The 20,801-nt window shown below is 43.8% G+C and overlaps 1 protein-coding gene across 1 annotated transcript in view; it reads left to right on the top strand.

The window, feature by feature from the left end:
• Positions 1 to 20,801, top strand: part of LOC124795413 (chromosome-associated kinesin KIF4A) — a 274,052-nt gene that overhangs the window by 134,603 nt on the left and 118,648 nt on the right. Inside the window, exons 4-5 of the mRNA XM_047259435.1 lie at positions 3,785 to 3,928; positions 4,246 to 4,349. Coding sequence (XP_047115391.1) covers positions 3,785 to 3,928; positions 4,246 to 4,349 — 248 coding nt within the window. The remainder of the gene's footprint in view (positions 1 to 3,784; positions 3,929 to 4,245; positions 4,350 to 20,801) is intronic.

Raw genomic sequence — 20,801 nt, 5'->3', positions numbered from 1 at the left:
TTAACTGTGGAATAAGTGTCAGACAATTAAGAGGCTTCTGAAAAACAGTGACAGTGTCTGCTCCATATGTACCTGATTATTCGAGAACTGTGAACTTTGTGGTGAGGTTTTACTGATCATAGATGTTCAACAAGAAACTATTGTAGCAGTATGTGGAGTTTCGCCTGCAAACTATTACTGAGGCTTATCGAAGGTTACATAATAATGCACTGGCCATATAGCTGTGTAATATTGGGGGTTGTGCGAAGTGAAAATTAAAGTACTGTGAAACATAAGTGTGCACCTGTCGGCTACATGATTTACAGTAGTGTGTGCCGGAATCCACAACCCATTTTTCAGCCAGTGTAGCAACGCAGTACATAGACACTGAGGACAATCAACAACACATGAAATGAATAAAAGCAGGTGGAATCGCTACAGTGTCCTCTGCCACCCCCCCCCCCCCCCCCGCCCCCCCTCACCACCATCTGTCTCCCCCTCTTTATCCTCCTCCTCCTCCTCCCATGCAACACACCTGTTGTGCAGGGCACTCGGTAGGGCGGGGGCTTAAATACGCATCTGTGTATCTCCATAAATATTAGTGCCAGGCTATTATAAACCCTCCCTATATAGGGCCTCCCAGACAAAGGGTTTTGTGTGTCAGTTTTGGCCTGTTTTGGTCCAGGGGTCTGGAAGGAGTTCTTGCGGGAGGCCCCCCCCCCCCCCCCCACACACACACACACACACACACAGACACACACACACACACACACACACACACACACACACACACACACACACACACACTTACGGTACATATCTAATGCTTCATACACTTCCTACTGGGACCATTGATGGAACCCTCACAAAACTATCAACATCTTAAACATAGCAGAAGCAGTTCCTCCCATCAAAGGTTTGCCCTACAGTGGGAGCAGGAGATTATTGCCATCAGTAAACACACAGAATGGTGCTCTAGAAATGCATGGTCCAGTTTCATTAATGTCACTGTCACCTATGTCCGATGTAAGCATCCAATAACCATTCACAGGTGGCAGTACTAACAGTGGAGAGTATATGAAGCATGTCGGATGGATGTGGTAATCACTGCAATCATTCCTGTAATATGGAAACAGTGATCAGCCAAAAAGACATGATCATTGGCTTTCAGGCCAAGTGTGGAAGCATTTTTGAAGTGGCTGTGTTTGTAAACTGTTCCCATGCCATGTGGTTAGAGTATACTGTGTGTTGCTAAGTGGAACTACAAAAAACCAGTGCCAAGGAAATGATACACCATGGGCCATAGATGTGTATGGGTGACTAGGTGTGAAACTGTTGAGCAACTGACTGTCCAGATGAACCAAGGGACTGCCAACAATGTCTCCTCAGTGACTGTTCAGCGAATTTTGCTGTTTATTGGCCTCCACACAGGCGCCTGGTTCACGCATCCATGCTGACTGCTGTTTATCGGCAATGAAGGCTGGAATTTCCCTGCAAGTACTGCAAATAAATGTCCACTAAGTGGTGACACGTGGCCCTTCCGGATGAATAATGTTCTTCTTCTTCCCCCCCCCCCCCCCCCCCCCCCCAATCAAACAGATAGCCACCGGTGTGTGTGGTGTGAAAAGCATTAGAAGGGTCTAGACCGCAGGAGGGAACATTATGGACTGGGAATGTTTTAGTGGCATTCCCTGTGTGATGTCATTCTGGAAGGCACAGTGTATCAGTTTGTATTTCCTCAGTACAGTGCCACCTACCAGAACAGTGTGTCACACAGCTTGCAGTGTAAATATGTGGTTCAAAGAGTACGGGGATGAGTTTACTGTACTCCTCCAACCACAAAACTCCCCAGATTTAAACCCGGTCCATAATCTGTGGGACCACCTCAATCAGGCCATGTGCAGCATAGAACCTCATTGCTGGCCATGGCAGTGGAGTAAACGTGGCTCCACATTGCTGTTGTACCCTGCAGAACCTCATTGATTCTCTTTCTACAAGTGTCTCAGTGACTTGCACAGCAAAAGGTTGTTATTCAATGTTTTGACAGGTGGCGACATTAATGTCCCTGGACAGTCTGTAAGAACAGTGCAGTAAAGTCTTTATAAGTGCTTTTTTTAAAATTACAGTCCATATAAGTCCTTATTTTTGTCTTGACAATTATCATCAAACTTAAAAATCAGTTAACTTGTCGAAGTTAAAAAGGCGAAAAAAGACTCCTTGTATAGGTCAAAGACCAAAGTAGTTATGAGGGTCACTCGACAGAATGACGTGCAGGGCGAGAGGGGTAAAGCTATCCCCACCCCACTCACATAGAATAGAGTGAGGGTACAATTAACCTGCAGTACTGGCAACTGTCATTGTTTGCGGTATGTTAGCTCATTACTGCAGTGCTGGTAGTAGGAGATACTGTATATTGGCAGTAATGGAAATGGATGTGGAATTCTTAACCAAATATTACACATGTGACAAGAAATGTCTGTGGCAAAGTATCGATCTGTGATTTATCGGCCATCTCTACTTGTAACACGTGTTTATGGAAACACTGCAGAACAGGTATGTTTTTTTTTTTTAATTATGATTAAAATGCCTGGAAAGTGTGCATTGAGCCAACTGTGGCCGCAACAAGATTAATATGAACTATGACTAGTGCCATTGAAAGACATGCACGAAGGAAAGATTTGCGTAAACGACATTGATATGGCAATGATGGGAGAAGTGGCATTAAAAGCCCATACGAAAGGTAAGTGTTGTTTTGGGTTATATGTAACTAGAGTAGAATGAATTGACTTGACGTTTTTAAATTACGCGTAACACATTAACTCGTGAATGTGTTGTTAATACACTCAATTTGTATCTACTCGGACAATAATTGTTGTTTAGCATCCGAGGAAGCGAGTATTAAAATTTATCGGAAGGAAGAGGTATAAGTGAAACAGGTGATTAATGATAAAACATACGGTGAAAGATTAGTCTGCAGTCATGATCAGTCGAAATCATGAAAATGTACTGGGGAGATGAAGTACTTTATAATCAAAGGAATAACAAGAAAAGTAACAAAAGTGAGATAAATTACTTGGACGCTGTAGTTCACGGGTGTGCGCCACCCACGTTTCGCAAAACTTGTAATTTTGCAAGCATTGTCGTCATATAGGTGACACAAAGACATAGAATTCTCATAGCAAGATGATCATTCAAATTCAATATGGCATATGCTGCATTGTTTCTTGGCAGCTATCAAGACCCACTGAAAGTGGAACTAGGTCACATGGTGGGAGACCTGTGCCACCAACAGATCTAAAGTGGGTAAACGCCCACAATATTTATTTTGCAAATTCAGTATGAACCGTGAAGATCCATTCATAAGAGACACTTATTTTCAAATGTGTCTGAGCCAAAACAGTTCTTCAGTGATTATCTCTCCCTGCCCTTGCTCCTTCCCCTGTGCCTCCTCCTCCCCCCCCCCCCCCCCTCCTCCTCGGTATCCTTGCTTACATCAGTCTGACTACCATCCTGATTTCTGGTCTCTCTCACAGTTTTGTTCCTCTTCTTTTTTTACCTCACCTCATCTTTTCACGTTTTTGGTTCCCATTTAGTGTTTGTTCTCCTCCTCTAAACTTTGTCTCCACTGTGGAACCACTTTGGTCTGAAAAGTGCATATTTTTCTTATTAATACCTTGTGTCTTGTTATTTTCTTGTTAAAAAATTGGATAAATGGTTTTGTCAGGAGACAAAATTGACCTATATGCTTATCGGTGTTTCATTGATATCATAACTATGTTAGCAGTAATGTTTCTGTTATTTACAGCTGTACCAAGAACAACTTTTTGATCTTTTGGCTCCCATGCGATGTGTTGTCGATATTAGGGAAGATGGAAGAACTATAAAAATACCTAATTTGACAGAAGTTCCAGTGACGGACTTCGAAGGCACTGTTGCAGCCCTCGTACAGGTATAGGCTACATGATTTTTTTCCTTACTTTCCTAATTCTTCTTTTGAGGGTTAGTATATATAACACCAGCTTGGAAATGGTTCTTTCCATTACCAAGATATAAAAGTTTTTTGTATTTAAACTCTTTCGACATTGTCAGGCAATGTAATTGGAGAAAATCATTTCTCTGCCTCTGTGTAGAAGTTCATGAATCACTTAAAAAATACTTTTTTAAAAAATTCACACATATGCAAATATTAGGCTTAAAGTAAATCTTGAGTGCTTACAGCTTAGCTTTCTTCTTGATTTTTTTGTACTAACACCATTTATTCATTAGGGATCATCATGTCGAGCAACTGGAGCGACAGCGATGAATGCACATTCAAGCAGGAGTCATGCAATATTCACCATAAGCATTCATCAACAACAAAGTGACAATGTGTAAGTCTCATTGATCAACTAATTCACTATTTTGAATGCTGTGAAATTGGCACGAACATCTGCCCAACATATAATCTTCATAAAGGAAAACAGAAATTTAAGTGTACTGGGTATCTTCAGTTCTGGTAGACATGATGATAAACTCGTGAAAAGAAAAAAAGGTGTACATACTAAACTATCATTTAAAACACGATATTTGAGGCTTACCAATATACCATCTGGGACTCACTACAGGTGTGTCCCTCTCATCCTAGAGTCGGAGTGACACAGTTTCCTATAAATTCTATCCATCACTTCTCCTAGGAATGATCTAATAGTTCAAAAAGCTAGGGTAATATCATTGTTGTGTGCGTGTGTGTGTGTGTGTGCGTGTGTGTGTGTGTGTGCGTGCGCGTGCGCGTGCGCGTGCGCGTGCGCGTGCGCGTGCGCGTGCGCGTGCGCGTGTGCGTGTGCGCGCAGGTAGGTAGGTAGGTAGGTAGGTAGGTAGGTGGGTGGGTGCGTATGTGTGCAGGCCTGGATCTAGTATGAGGGCCTGGCAAACTGGGGCATGTGCCCTGGGCGGCAATTTCAAGGGGGCATCAGTTTCATATTCTTGAAGAAAAACCTCGTTTCTCAGGGTGTCTAGAATCCAGCGCACATTGGTCTATCGATTGTTCATATGATTTTGAAACGCATACCTATTGGTTTTTGAACACATTCTAAGTTGATACCTGAACGAATCATAGGTTGATTTTTGAGTACACGCATAGTGTGTGTGTTGTGTCTGCCAGAAGAATTCCCGTCATGTCTGGAAATAAAAAAACTTCCTTGCAGACAAAAGCAGACAGGGATACAGGAGCTTTGGCAGATAAACCCGAACTGATGGATGCCAATCGCTGTTTGTATATGTTGTTCACTGGGTGTGCGAATGATAAGCGTTATTATAATTATTAGCGAAATCCATAGATTCAGACTACCAGAGTGCAAATAAACGACTAACAGGAATAACAGGTAAGAAAGATTACATACTGTCTTCGCGCGCACACACACACACACACACACACACACACACACACACACACACACACACACACACACAGTCACAAGCAGACATTTGTAAACGCAGAGAATTTGCCCAAGGGTGGTAAGTCTTTCCACTCCCGGGATTGGAATGACTCCTTACCCTCTCCCTTAAAACCCACATCCTTTCGTCTTTCCCTCTCCTTCCCTCTTTCTTGATGAAGCAACCGTTGGTTGCGAAAGCTTGAATTTGGTGTGTATGTTTGTGTTTGTTTGTGTGTCTATCAACCTGCCAGCGCTTTCGTTTGGTAAGTCACATCATCTTTGTCAGCAGTACGTGTACACACACACACACACACACACACACACACACACACACAAAACTTGCACCCATGTCTGCAGTCTCAGAGAGCTGAGACCATATATATAATCAGTTTATTTGGAAAATTGCAAATTTAGTAATGAGATAAAAATCCGAAAACGTGATTTTTTTTTTTTTTTTTTTTTTTTTTTTTTTTTTTTTCCTTCCTGTTCTAACTCCCCTTAATGCATCCCTGAGTTGAAAACCAGAGACCCATGATCAGTTCTAAAGAATGTGTTAACCTCTGCTAAAGCACCATAACTAAGAATGGTTTTTAAACTGTCTGCCATTTTTCAGAAATTTTGATATTGATCACAATCTGTAACTGTTTGCAATTTGCGCTTCCCATGGCTTCTTAGATGGTCTCGGCAACTTGTTATATCCATTATTGCCATTTCCTCAAAGGGTACCATTATTTGTTGTGTATTCAAACTAAAGATGATTAATAGAACCTCTCTTCCTGCACTTGTTTTGACCCAAAATACAATGTTCAGGGTTTTCCAGCAGAACTGTTTCACCCTTGTTAAAGTTCGTGGTCAGTTTAACAGCATTTGGTACTTGATGGTAAGCTAATATAAAGATCTAGGCAGCAGGCCTGCAGCTTGATCAACTTTGCTATTGGGACGATATCTGAAACTGTACGTTGCCAGCCTCAGAATCCAACAAAGTATAATTACTGAATAAGATTGCAATTTGTTACAAATACTACAACACCCAAAGGAATGCTAGCATGGCATATAACATAAGAACAAAAGGTGTTCATTAATAAGCCAACATATTGCAATGTCTGTGGTACAAATGACAAGTAGCTTGTTCCATTTACTGTAATCTGTTAAATAATCATCAAGCAAATTGTTTTTCTCACAGTTTAGAACTAATAACCGCCGCGGGAACACCTGCTGTGTTTGAGCGGCTAATTTCCTACAATAAGCAGCAGAAAGAATAATTTATTATAATTTTATCTATTTTGTAACTCATTTGTTTGTGAGTGAGTAAGAACATTGTATGTACACCAGCAACAGCAAACATTAATAAGGGTATGGTGAGACGGATGTTAATTGAACTGAAGACTGTGGTGGTTAGGTCTGCAGAAGGTAGGGTATTTGACAGTGGAAAGTCCACGATGGGATAACTTTATGAAAAGGGATAGATTACTCCCTACCATATTCAGGAGATGTTGAGTTGCAGACAGGCTCAGTGAGAAGACTACTATACATTTAAAGCACAGTTGTCACGTGTGTGACTTGGACTTCTGGGAAAGTGTGTGTGTGTGTGTGTGTGTGTGTGTGTGTGTGAGAGAGAGAGAGAGAGAGAGAGAGAGAGAGAGAGAGAGAGAGAGAGAGAGAGAGGGGGGGGGGGGGTTTTCCCATTCAGAAGATGGCCTTTTGGTTGAAAACTTTATTATATAGCAGTCTTTGTATTGTTTGTGTCTGCGACTCGATGGCTCCTCTGTATGGTGAGAAGCAATTTATCCTGCTATCCCGAATAGAGCATACAGTGAAATAATCGTGATGAACAGACAAATTTTATATATTTAAATATCCTTTTTTTTTATAAGTTGTTAGTGTTTTTTTATCGTGTTTTCCAGAATTTATTCATATAAACCTTTATTCATGCAAGTGTTACATGAATACTCTGAGAACTCGGCTGAGAGTGGCGATCACCTATTGATGATATAGATGTAAACACTCCCCTCCCCCCACCCCCTTCACTGTCACATCATACATGATATCTACATCTATTTACATACTCCACAAGCCACTGTATGGGGCATGGCAGGGAGTACCTTGTACCGCTGGTGTTCATTGCCTTTCCTGTTGCACTCACAAATTGTGAGGGGGAAAAACAACGGCCCATATAAGTTGTAATTTCGCGTACCTTGTCTTCATGGTCCTTATGCGAAAAGTGCATGGGTGGCAGTAGGATCATTCAGCAGTCAGCTTCAAATGCCAATTCTCTAAACTTTATTAATAACATTTTGCGAAAAGAAGTGCGTGTTGATAATACCTATTAGTAACAAATCTAGCAGCATGCCTTTGAATTGCTTTGATGTCTTCCTTCCCCACCCATTCCTTTACTGGCAGTCACATGCCATGACAATTGGAGTGGTGGGGGAATAGGCCGCTGGATGCTAGATGTAAACTCTGATCCATCTGACATGCAAGTCACCCTCGGCCAACACTGTAATTTTAGTTCGCTGAGTGCTGGATCCCAAGCTCTGTAGAGGGTGAACCCAGTGTCCCTGCTCATCAGCCCAACAGCCACTTGTATTTCAATAGCCTCCTTCAGAACACAGTCCCAAAATGACGAGGTCTGTCTTAGCACTTCAGTTTCTTCATACTTCATGGAGTCCCCTGTAGCCATGCAGTGTTGTGGAACCCCAGATATTGTTGTTTCTGTAAGTTCATTGTCTCTTCAGTGTTCCTTGCATCTATCTTAGATTGTCCCTACAGTCTACCAGATATACACCTTACCGCATTTACACGGCATGTGGTAAACACCTGGTTTATGGAGCACAGTCATTTCACCGTGCCTAATAGACACACTTTCCCGGACGCGGACAGAAAACAAATTTAAAGTTACATCAGTCCAGGATTGTGCCAATTTTGTAAAAAACTTTGCTGATGTAAGACAGATATGCCATTATTTTCTGCTCATCATTGTTTTCTCTCTACAGGGCTTGTACTTTCTGCCTGAAAGCACATTGAATTTGTCTCTCGTTGTATCCATCCTTCTTGAAAACATGCTTAATGCGGTTAAGCTGTCTTGATAGGCTTCCTTTGTCCAATATTGCACAGGCCCTGTGTACCAGTGTACATAGCATATCATCATGCTGTGAAGAATGGCACTAACTGGCAGCCTGTAGATACCAATCAGTGTGGGTGGCTTTCCTGTACACACATTGTCCTAAAGTCCCGTCCATTCTGCGATTGACTCCATGGTGAATTTGATACTGAGGTGCAGTGTGCTTAGATGTTAGAGGAACTCCTCAAGTCTTTCATTCCTATGTGGCCCCACTACCAATGTGGCATCAAAATATCTGAAAAACCATGTAGGCTTCAGTGCAGCTGTTTCCAGAGCTTTCTCTTCGCAGTCCTCCACAAACAAGTTTGCTACAAGTGATGACAGAGGGCCTCCCATGGCGACACCATTAGTTTGTTCAAAATAGTCACCACTGAACAGAGATAATTGTTGACGTGAGGACAAATTCGAAGAGATTAGTCGTTGTTAGGTTGAATTTCTGTCTCATCAACTTCAGGAAATCAGCATGGGGCACTCTGGTGAAGAGGGATACCATATTAAAGCCCACCATAAGGTCCTGGTCATGGAGATGTCGTTCTTGCACCTGTTGAATGAAATGTACAGAGTTCGTGATGTGGTGCTAACATTTACTGACATAAGGGCATAATACTGACATTAAATATTTGGCCAGCAAGTTTATGCACCTGAAAAAAGTCAGTACATAAGATTAAGTAAGCGCAATCAACAATACAATAATAATCAGCTTAATTTTTCAAGGAAACTCTTCAGTTCTGATTTGAAAGCGCGTGGATTACTGCTAAGATTTTTGAATTCGAGTGGTAGCTTATTGAAAATGGATTCAGCAATATAGTGCACACCTTTTTGCACAAGAGTTAAGGAAGTCCGATTCAAATGCAGGTTTAATTTCTGCCGATATTAACCGAGTGAAAGCTGCTTATTCTTTCAAATAAGCTAATATTGCTAACAAGAAATGTCATTATGGAATATATATATATATAATGTCTGCTTGTGTCTGTATACGTGTGGATGGATATGTGTGTGTGTGTGTGTGTGTGTGCGCGAGTGTATACCCGTCCTTTTTTCCCCCTGAGGTAAGTCTTTCCGCTCCCGGGATTGAAATGACTCCTTACCCTCTCCCTTAAAACCCACATCCTTTCGTCTTTCCCTCTCCTTCCGTCTTTCCTGATGAGGCAACAGTTTGTTGCGAAAGCTTGAATTTTGTGTGTGTGTTTGTGTTTATTTGTGTGTCTGTCGACATGCCATCACTTTCATTTGGTAAGTCACATCATCATATATATATATATATATATATATATATATATATATATATATATATATATATATATGACACACACAAAGATGATGTGACTTACTCAGTCTGCCACTTCCAGCTCCACTCCCTCCAAACCTCAAAATTCCAAGCAACACAATCTGGCACCACAACACCCTAATTCAGTAGTTAACCTTTCCTCCAAACCTCTCTCCCAATCCGAAACCTCTGTCCTATCCAAAGGCCTCACCTTCAGCCCCACTCCCAGATTCAACGAAACAGCCCTCGTCAAAGATTTACTGTCCTACACTCGTACTCTCTGCTGGAAGTATCACTTTGCCACGAAGAAAAATGATCCTAATCCTACCCCTAATGATCCAACTCCCCAAGACACTATCCAAATTGAACCCTGCCTGGAACAGTTCCGTCCTCCGTCACAGCGGGACCCACCTCCTCTTCCTCAAAATCACCCTCTCCAAACCTTCCAGGAATTTCTGACTTCCAGCCTTGCTTCTCAATCCTTCTTAAAAAACCTTAATCCTACTCCGAACATCACCACTGCTGAAGCCCAGGCTATCCGTGATCTGAAGGCTGACCGGTCCATCGTCATTCTTCCGGCGGACAAGGGTTCCACGACTGTGGTACTTGATCATCGGGAGTATGTGGCTGAGGGACTGCGTCAGCTTTCAGACAACACCACATACAAAGTTTGCCAAGGTAATCCCATTCCTGGTGTCCAGGCGGAGCTTCAAGGAATCCTCAGAACCTTAGGCCCCTTACAAAACCTTCCACCTGACTCCATCAACCTTCTGACCCCACCGACACCCCGCACCCCTACCTTCTACCTTCTTCCTAAAATTCACAAACCCAATCATCCCGGCCGCCCCATTGTAGCTGGTTACCAAGCCCCCACAGAACGTATCTCTGCCTACGTAGATCAACACCTTCAACCCATTACATGCAGTCTCCCATCCTTCATCAAAGACACCAACCACTTTCTCGAACGCCTGGAATCCTTACCCAATCCGTTACCCCCAGAAACCATCCTTGTAACTATTGTTGCCACTTCCTTATACACAAATATCCCGCACATCCAGGGCCTCGCTGCGATGGAGCACTTCCTTTCGCACCGATCACCTGCCACCCTACCTAAAACCTCTTTCTTCATTACCTTAGCCAGCTTCATCCTGACCCACAACTTCTTCACTTTTGAATGCCAGACATACCAACAATTAAAGGGAACAGCCATGGGTACCAGAATGGCCCCTTCGTACGCCAACCTATTCATGGGTCGCTTAGAGGAAGCCTTCTTGGTTACCCAGGCCTGCCAACCCAAAGTTTGGTACAGATTTATTGATGACATCTTCATGATCTGGACTCACAGTGAAGAAGAACTCCAGAATTTCCTCTCCAACCTCAACTCCTTTGGTTCCATCAGATTCACCTGGTCCTACTCCAAATCCCATGCCACTTTCCTTGATGTTGACCTCCACCTGTCCAATGGCCAGCTTCACACGTCCGTCCACATCAAACCCACCAACAAGCAACAGTACCTCCATTACGACAGCTGCCACCCATTCCACATCAAACGGTCCCTTCCCTACAGCCTAGGTCTTCGTGGCAAACGAATCTGCTCCAGTCCGGAATCCCTGAACCATTACACCAACAACCTGACAACAGCTTTCGCATCCCGCAACTACCCTCCCGACCTGGTACAGAAGCAAATAACCAGAGCCACTTCCTCATCCTCTCAAACCCAGAACCTCCCACAGAAGAACCACTAAAGTGCCCCACTTGTGACAGGATACTTTCCGGGACTGGATCAGATTCTGAATGTGGCTCTCCAGCAGGGATACGACTTCCTCAAATCCTGCCCTGAAATGAGATCCATCCTTTATGAAATCCTTCCCACTCCACCAAGAGTGTCTTTCCGCCGTCCACCTAACCTTCGTATCCTCTTGGTTCATCCCTATGAAATCCCCAAACCACCTTCCCTACCCTCTGGCTCCTACCCTTGTAACCGCCCCCGGTGTAAAACCTGTCCCATGCACCCTCCCACCACCACCTACTCCAGTCCTGTAACCCGGAAGGTGCACACGATCAAAGGCAGAGCCACGTGTGAAAGCACCCACGTGATCTACCAACTGACCTGCCTACACTGTGACACATTCTATGTGGGAATGACCAGCAACAAACTGTCCATTCGCATGAATGGACACAGGCAGACAGTGTTTGTTGGTAATGAGGATCACCCTGTGGCTAAACATGCCTTGGTGCACGGCCAGCACATCTTGGCACAGTGTTACACCGTCTGGGTTATCTGGATACTTCCCACTAACACCAACCTATCCGAACTCCGGAGATGGGAACTTGCTCTTCAATATATCCTCTCTTCCCGTTATTCACCAGGCCTCAATCTCCGCTGATTTCAAGTTGCCGCCACTCATACCTCACCTGTCATTCAACAACATCTTTGCCCCTGCACTTCTGCCTCGACTGACATCTCTGCCCAAACTCTTTGTCTTTAAATATGTCTGCTTGTGTCTGTATATGTGTGGATGGATATGTGCGTGTGTGCGAGTGTATACCTGTCCTTTTTTCCCCCTAAGGTAAGTCTTTCCGCTCCCGGGATTGGAATGACTCCTTACCCTCTCCCTTAAAACCCACATCCTTTCGTCTTTCCCTCTCCTTCGTTCTTTCCTGATGAGGCAACAGTTTGTTGCGAAAGCTTGAAGTTTGTGTGTATGTTTGTTTGTTTGTGTGTCTGTCGACCTGCCAGCACTTTCATTTGGTAAGTCACATCATCTTTGTTTTTAGATATATTTTTCCTACGTGGAATGTTTCCCTGTATTATAACCATATATATATATATATATATATATATATATCATTGTCAAAATACCCAGACTACTGGACAGCGGTTGACAAGAGGTTTGTGAACTTACACCACTTATTGCCGGAACTGTGTGTTTCTGAGCCAAAAATGTCCTTTTAGAAAGGGAAGAGTTACCCAAAAATATAATACCATATAACACAAGCGAATGAAAATAAGCAACGTAGACTAATTTTCGTGTCGGACGATCACACTCTTCTGATCTCGTTCGAATAGTAAAAATGGCAGTATTAAGTCTTTGAACAAGATCCTGAACGTGGGCTTTCCACGACAGCTTACTATCTATCTGAACACCTAGAAATTTGAACTGTTCAGTTTCACTAATCACATTTCCATTCTGTGAAATTAAAATTTCAGGTTTTGTTGAAGAGTCTTACTGTGATTTAGCGTTAGTTTATTTTCTGCAAGCCGTGAACTTAGTCATGTGCTGCACTATTTGAAACCGAGCTAATGTTGCACACAACATCCTTCACTACCAAGCTAGTGTCACCAGCAAACAGAAATATTTTAGAGTTACCCGTAATGCTAGAGGGCATATCATTTATATAAATAAGGAACAGGAGTGGCCCCAACACTGATCCCTGCCCCCCCCCCCCATCCCCCACCCCTCCCACCCCCCACCCCCACCCCCCACTTCACAGTACCCCACTCAGACCCCAAATCACAGCCGTTATCAACATTGTGAATATATATGGATAATCCTGAGCAAATAGGGAACATCATGACAGATACAAGAATTAGTGACCACAGTGTTGTTGTAGTGAGAATAACATTGCATCTAAAACCCACCAAAATTAAATGCAAAAAATATACCTATTTCGAAAAGCAGAACTATCTAAGCATAAACCAGATATGGTGTGGATACAAAACAGCTGAGAGATTTATACCAAATAAATTATAAGGTGGAGCTGATTCCCCATGATATGCAAAACAGGTCAGAACACTGTTGTAGAAGCAATGAAGAATCATGCTTAGAGTGCAAAATCCTCTACATTGGAGAAGTTTTACTGGAGCTCTCAATATAACATGGATTTCAATGTGAGATGTTTTTAATAGTTTCCACTATCAAACTCTTGAAATGTGGCAGAAAATCTAGACATTTTAGTCATAAGTAAAGTATAATAGTGGCAAGACACAATAAATACCTTCACTGTGTGATAGCAATGGTAATGCTTTAACAACAGTTACAATAAATAGGAGTTACAAACTAAGGTTTTCCAAACTCTTTTCTCCAAACAAGATGAAATAAGCTAGCCAGAGTTTGAATTAAGAGCTGCTGCCAACACAAATAACTTAGAAGTTAGGTAGTCTTGGTCTAGTGAAGCAACTCGGATCACACATCAAGTACCTCTATGGGGAGGAGATGCACAACAAAATCAACAAGCTGGACAAGCTGCGGAACAAGGAGGAGTGCCTTCTGGCCTCCCTTGTCTTTCTACCGAGATGCCGAGAGGACCAAATCATACTGCCTTTTGCGAAGGTCACTCGTCATCTCTGGATGTGCTCATAAAGCGAAGACCAGATGGCACACTAAGACACAGCGTCTGTCATAAGCCGACACATACAGATTTGCATGCCTCCAGCTGTCGTGCTCCTTCACAGCGAGAGGGTGTTCTGATCACACTGGTGCACAGAGCACGCAAAATCTCGAACTGTGACAGTCTAGCAGCTGAATTGCAGCATGTGCAGGTCATATTCCGCATGAATAGTTCCGGCGGATAAAGCGCACCTTAAGACCATAGAAGCTATGACCACAGGATGAAGAAAAATCTGTTGCGACTGCGATTACACCATATGTTGCGAACACATTAGCAGGATACTCAGAAAACACAATGTCAAGTGAGTGTTTCGCCCTCCATCCAAAATGATAACATTATAAGGATCAGTCAAGGACAACTTAGGACTCCGGGAACCGGGAGTTTACAGCATCCCTTGCCAGTTCGGGAAAATGCATGTAGGCCAGACTATCTGGAAGGTAGAGGAGAGATGTAGTGAACATAAACGCCATGCAGACAACACACAGCCGACCAAGTCTGCCGTGGCAGAGCACTGCATCTCACATGGAAATGACATGAACTTCGATGGCACAAAGGTGTTACAGCAATTGAACACCTTCTGCGACTGTAGCCTCAAGGAGGCAGTGGAGAACCAGCTGCATTACGAACTAATAAATAAAGACAGCAGTTTCCAGTTAAGCAAGGCCTGGGATCCAGCTTTGAGTATGATAAAAACACGACGACAGTGTACATGGAAATCTGCTCCTGTCAGAACACCTGAAGAAGAAGAAAAAGAAGCATTATCACCCAACAGCAGTGTTATGGAAGCAATTGTGACTGCGGAAGGACTGCGGCCCATGATCTGTCATGGGGCACCTTTTTTCCCCCACCACTGGCCGCGCACCGCTCGGAAGTGCCCATACGGAGGCTGCCGGAGAGGGGTGGAGATGATATAAAATCCATCCATCAGAGATCAGACTCCAAGAACGCCTGAAGATAGCAAGAAGTCAGCTTGCCAAAATATTGCGCCTTTTGGACGATGCTACCTGGCTGAATACCCGAGAAATTTTAAAGTTTTCTGTACGCCGGGAAAACCTCAGGTCATGCATACCACATTCTTTATATTTAATCTTCGCGAGGTTAAAAGCATTATTTGGATACCACCGTACTGTGAAACTTTAGAATAAGCGCAAAAAGCTAATGGCAAGCATATACAAAGAAAATACAAATAAGATTACTTCAGTTTTATCTCCATCCTGAACACTTGAGGATAATGCAAAGGCAGTTGCTAATTATGGATATTAAATGAGTTGCAAATTTGAATGATAGTAAATGTGAACAATTGTGAGAGAAGCTGTCAACTGAAAATGAAATTCACTTTACAAAATTACGGTCGCGTTGTGCGATGTTATCTGTTTACTGATGTGCCTACAGTGAGGTTTATGTACCTGTCCAGTAGCATGTGCACTGTCTGTTACAGCTATTGCAGGGGTGTAGAAGTCTGCAGCTACATGGCAAGCTACAAAATTGGTAATTTTCAACATTGAGGAAAAAAAAGAGTACTTGTAGTGTTGCCTTACCAGCTAAATTTTGACATTGTTTTTCTTTCAGTGTATCCTCCTTGTATAGAAATCACCAGTCAGATTTTGACATGATTCCATTGTCAGTTGTGTGACTGGATTTAACAATTTTCTGTCAGAAAGGTCACAGTTCAGAATAATTGACAGAAAGTCATAGAGTAAAACAGAAGTGACAGAGACGTTCCCCAAGGAAGTGCTGTATGCTTAATCCCATATGAATGCTTTAAGATGCAACCTGTGCAGCCCTCCTAGATTGTTTGCAGATGATTCTGTCATTGACTGCCTAGTAAATCATCAGAGGATCAAAACCACATACAAAATTATTTAGGTAAAATGTCTGTATGGTGCAAGAAGTGGCAATTGACCCTAAATAATGGATAGCATGGGGATTATCCTCCTTCTTCTTCTTCTTCTTCTTCTTCTTCTTCTTCTTCTTCCCCCCCCCCCCCCCCCCCCCCCCCCCCGAACACTTGAAACATGCAGTAAATCCACTGCTTTCTGGTTACAAAGCCTCTATTGTTGAAAACCTGGAGGATAAGTTTGGGGAAGTCTTGGTGCTGTTCAAACTATGCTTTTCCATCCTCCACTAGAGTATTGTTGTGCCATGTGGAATCCTTACTGGATAAGGTTACTCCCAGTGGGTTCGGCGGTTAGAATAGACCCAAGGTATTCCTGCCTGTCATATGAGGTCTACATCTACATGATCACTCTGCAATTCACATTCAAGTGCTTGACAGAGGGTTCATGGAACCACAATCATACTATCTCTCTACCATTCCACTCCCGAATAGCGCGCGGGTAAAACGAACACCTAAACCTTTCTGTTCGAGCTCTGATTTCTCTTATTTTATTTTGATGATCATTCCTACCTATGTAGATTGGGCTCAACAAAATATTTTCGCATTCGGAAGAGAAAGTTGGTGACTGAAATTTCATAAATAGATCTCACCGCGACGAAAAACGTCTTTGCTTTAATGACTTCCATCCCAACTCGCGTATCATATCTGCCACACTCTCTCCCCTATTACGTGATAATACAAACGAGCTGACCTTTTTTGTACCCTTTTGATGTCCCCCGTCAATCGCACCTGGTTAGGATCCCACACTGCGTAGCAATATTCTAACAGAGGACGAACGAGTGTAGTGTAAGCTGTCTCTTTAGTGGACTTGTTGCATCTTCTAAGTGTCCTGCCAATGAAACACAACCTTTGGATCGCCTTCCCCACAGTATTATGTATGTGGTCTTTCCAACTGAAGTTGTTTGTAATTTTAACGCCCAGGTACTTAGTTGAATTGACAGCCTTCAGAATTGTACTATTTATTGAGTAATTGAATTCCAACGGATTTCTTTTGGAACTCATGTGGATCACCTCACACTTTTCATTATTTAGCGTCAACTGCCACCTGCCACACCGTACAGCAATCTTTCCTAAATCGCTTTGCAAGTGATACTGGTCTTCGGATGACCTTACTAGACGGTAAATTACAGCATCATCTGCGAACAACCTAAGAGAACCGCTCAGATTGTCACCCAGGTCATTTATATAGATCAGGAACAGCAGAGGTCCCAGGATGCTTCCCTGGGGAACACCTGATATCACTTCAGTTTTACTCGATGATTTGCCGTCTACTACTATGAACTGCGACCTTCCTGACAGGAAATCACGAATCCAGTCGCACAACTCAGACGATACCCTGTAGGCCCGCAGCTTGATTAGAAGTTGCTTGTGAGGAACGGTTTCAAAAGCTTTCTGGAAATCTAGAAATACGGAATCAACTTGAGATCCCCTGTCGATAGCGGCCATTACTTCGTGCGAATAAAGAGCTAGCTGCGTTGCACAAGAACGATGTTTTCTGAAACCATGCTGATTATGTATCAATAGATTGTTCCCTTCAAGGTGATTCATGTTTGAATACATTATATGCTCCAAAACCCTACTGCAAACCGACGTCAATGATATAGGTCTGTAGTTCGATGGATTACTCCTACTACCCTTCTTAAACACTGGTGCGACCTGCGCATCTACTTTTCAGCCTCATCAGTTATGGTCTCTTCGTAGAGTTTTATCTCCAGGTTTGTAAATTCTACAGAAGTGTGGGCCATTTGGGAAAGGACACCTTACATGGTGCACCATGTATCCACGGTATGCTGAGACCTTCTGCACCTAATATGGTCATGGGTCTGCAACTGCACCCATCATCCAGCTATTTAGGTGAGGACACCATACGGGATGCGTGTTCTACATCAGGTATCCACTGTCATCTTCTGCATCCAGTATCCAGTGTGGTAGCCAGTCCATCATGGAGGAGTCATGTACCCCCTTGGTTGTAGCCCCCTGACAACACAAGGATTGCACTGCTCATGCTCGAGCTCCAAACTCCCCATGTATGTTAAGGAGTAGAAGCCATCTTTTTGTGGCTGGGTGGCGCATGTGAGGAGAGCCCCTGGCCGGAGATGACCCGCAATGAAATGGGCCAAGTTGTCTTTTGCTGATGGCTGAATGGCCCTAGCACAGTGTAAGAAAGGAAGGCTAGAGTTCATTGCTGAGAAGTATGACCCCAAGTTGTTCCCCTCCGTAACCACACTGTGGGAGGAGAGGTACACAAGGCTACAGAATCAAGAGAGCCATACTCACCTCAATATTTAGTTCGCAGCAGAACCGAAGGGTACTCCTTGGTACTCCTTTCTGGGTACAAGGTCTACTTTGTGTTAACACATGGAGGATACGTTTGGGGAGGTGGTGGTGCTGTTCAAAATGAGAAATGGGTCAGTCCTGATTAAGACAGCATCCACAGCCCAGTCATGGGTGCCACTCGCATGTGACAAGCTGGAAGATATTCCCATTTCAGTCACTGCTCTTAAAAGCCTAAACGTGGTCCATGGTATTATTTTTCATCAAGACCTCCTATTGCAGTCTGACAAGCTACGCGCTAGTTTAGAACGGCGGGGTGTTCACTTCATGCGGCACGTCTATAGGGGACCAAAAGATTCAATGTTGCTACCAGTACCTTCCTCTTGGTCTTTGAGGGTGATTCGTTACCTGAAAAGATCAAGGTGATAGTATGCCATTGTGATGTAAAACCATATGTCCCTCACCCTGTATGGTGCTTTAAGCGCTGTAATTTCGGGCATGTCTTCAGAGTGCAGATCCAGCACCATGTGTAGAGATTGCTGACATCCACTGAATCTGAATACTCCATGTGCCCCTTCTCCCATCTGTGACAGCTGTGGAGAGCATTAGTCACCCGGCTCACTGGACTGTGCATGGTTGTTCGAAACGAAAGAAAAATTATGTGGTACAAGACCCTGGACAGGCTGACTCGCCAAGAGGCTAAAATAATACGACCGGTTGAACTTTGTTCGATTGACATCCTCCTATGCTGAAGCTAATGCCATCACCCTCTATGGCAATGTTTGTCTCGTCTCTGCCTTGTACAGTGGGCCCTCAGGGCCACTTGACAACATCCCCCCCCCCCCTTTACGTTTGGTGGTACTGCTACTTCTGTTACTCCCAAAGTACTTATTTTGTCAGCAGCGCCTGCATCCCCCACCTACCCTCTGACCCTCACCCCCCCAATCCAAATTCCAGGGACATCGGTCCCCTCCCCCCTACTGGATAAGCAGCAGATTCCTCCAGCTCATCTCACATGGAAGTGGTCCCTTGGGACTTTACCTACCGAGGTCTCGACCTGTGCAAAAGTAGACATCGGGCATTGGTTGAAGGAGCAACAAGCTGTTGACCGTAGGGCTTCACGGTCTTCATCTGTACCTGAAGCTACTTCAGAGAAGCCCTCCCAGCAAGTTCCTAAAGAGAAGCGAGAGGGCAGACACGTGCGTAAGTAGTCTGGTAAGGAACAAGAAGCTCCAGCGGCTCCCACATCACAGCTCCTTATCAGTTCTGGGTCTCAGGATGAGGTGGGTAATTTAGCATCCCTCTTGGACCTAGATTTCGCTGATGCCTGAGCAGCGATGGTCATAGGTATAAACACTCAGCCAGTGGCCACAGATGACCCTGAAACTTAAACTGCTTCCTTGGTCCCTTCATGCCATCCCAGACTACAGAAAGTGTCATCCACTAATGGAATTGCAGTGGTTTTTTCCTCTAGCTGGCTGAATATGACAACTCTTAAGCATTACACCTGCTTTCAGCATTGCCATTCAGGAAACCTGGTTTCCAGCAATGTGTAACCGCACCCTTTGTGGCTATCGGGGTATTACAAAAATTGTATTGACTGTAATAGGCTGTCAGGTAGAGTATATACATGTATGTCTTACCTCTGTGTATAGTGAACCTGCCCCTTCTAACACTTTTAGATGCGGTGGCTATCAGGGTGGGACAATGCAGGAAATCACCATCTGCAACATGTAGATGCCTCCAGATGGTGAAGTACCACGAAATGTATTGGCTTCACTAATTTCTCAACTCCCCCACCTTTTCTAGTTTCGGGTAATTTCAATGGCCATAACCCTTTATGGGGTGGAACCAAGATAACTGGCCATAGTAAAGATGACAAGAATCTATTGACTCAACTCGACCTCTGCCTCATACATACAGGTGCCCCCATTCATTTCACTTTGGCACATGGCACACACTTGTCCATTGATTTCTCAGTTTGCATTCCTGGCCTTCTACCATCTGTTAACTGGAGAGCTCGACGACAGCTTGTGTGGTAAACTACTTTCCACTCTTCCTGTCCCTCACATGGGCACTTGCCCAAGACTGATTAGTATGCTTTCGCTTCTGCTGTCACTGTTGGATCTCTGTTGCTTGGTAACATCAATATGGCGATCCAGAACGTTACAACCACCATTGTTTCTGCAGCCCTTGTTCCTCAAGTTGCTCCTGGCGGAAGACAGTGCCTCGGTGGTTGCCGGATATCACAGCGGCCATTAAGAGATCGTAGGTGGGCCCTCCAATCTCGTAAGTGGCACTCATCAATGGAGCAGCTTGTTGCCTTCAAATAGCTCTGTGCCTGGATCTGTCAACTACTTAAAAGATGAAAGCAGGAGTGCTGGGAACAGTACGTCTCCACCATTGGAACACAAACCTTTCCTTCCCACGTTTGGACTATAACCAGACACCTTTACG

The sequence above is a fragment of the Schistocerca piceifrons genome, chromosome 4, assembly GCF_021461385.2.
Source record: "Schistocerca piceifrons isolate TAMUIC-IGC-003096 chromosome 4, iqSchPice1.1, whole genome shotgun sequence".
In the NCBI taxonomy this organism is placed as follows: domain Eukaryota; kingdom Metazoa; phylum Arthropoda; class Insecta; order Orthoptera; family Acrididae; genus Schistocerca; species Schistocerca piceifrons.
Note: the sequence above shows the minus strand (reverse complement) of the source record. Positions and strands in the feature narration are given on the sequence as shown.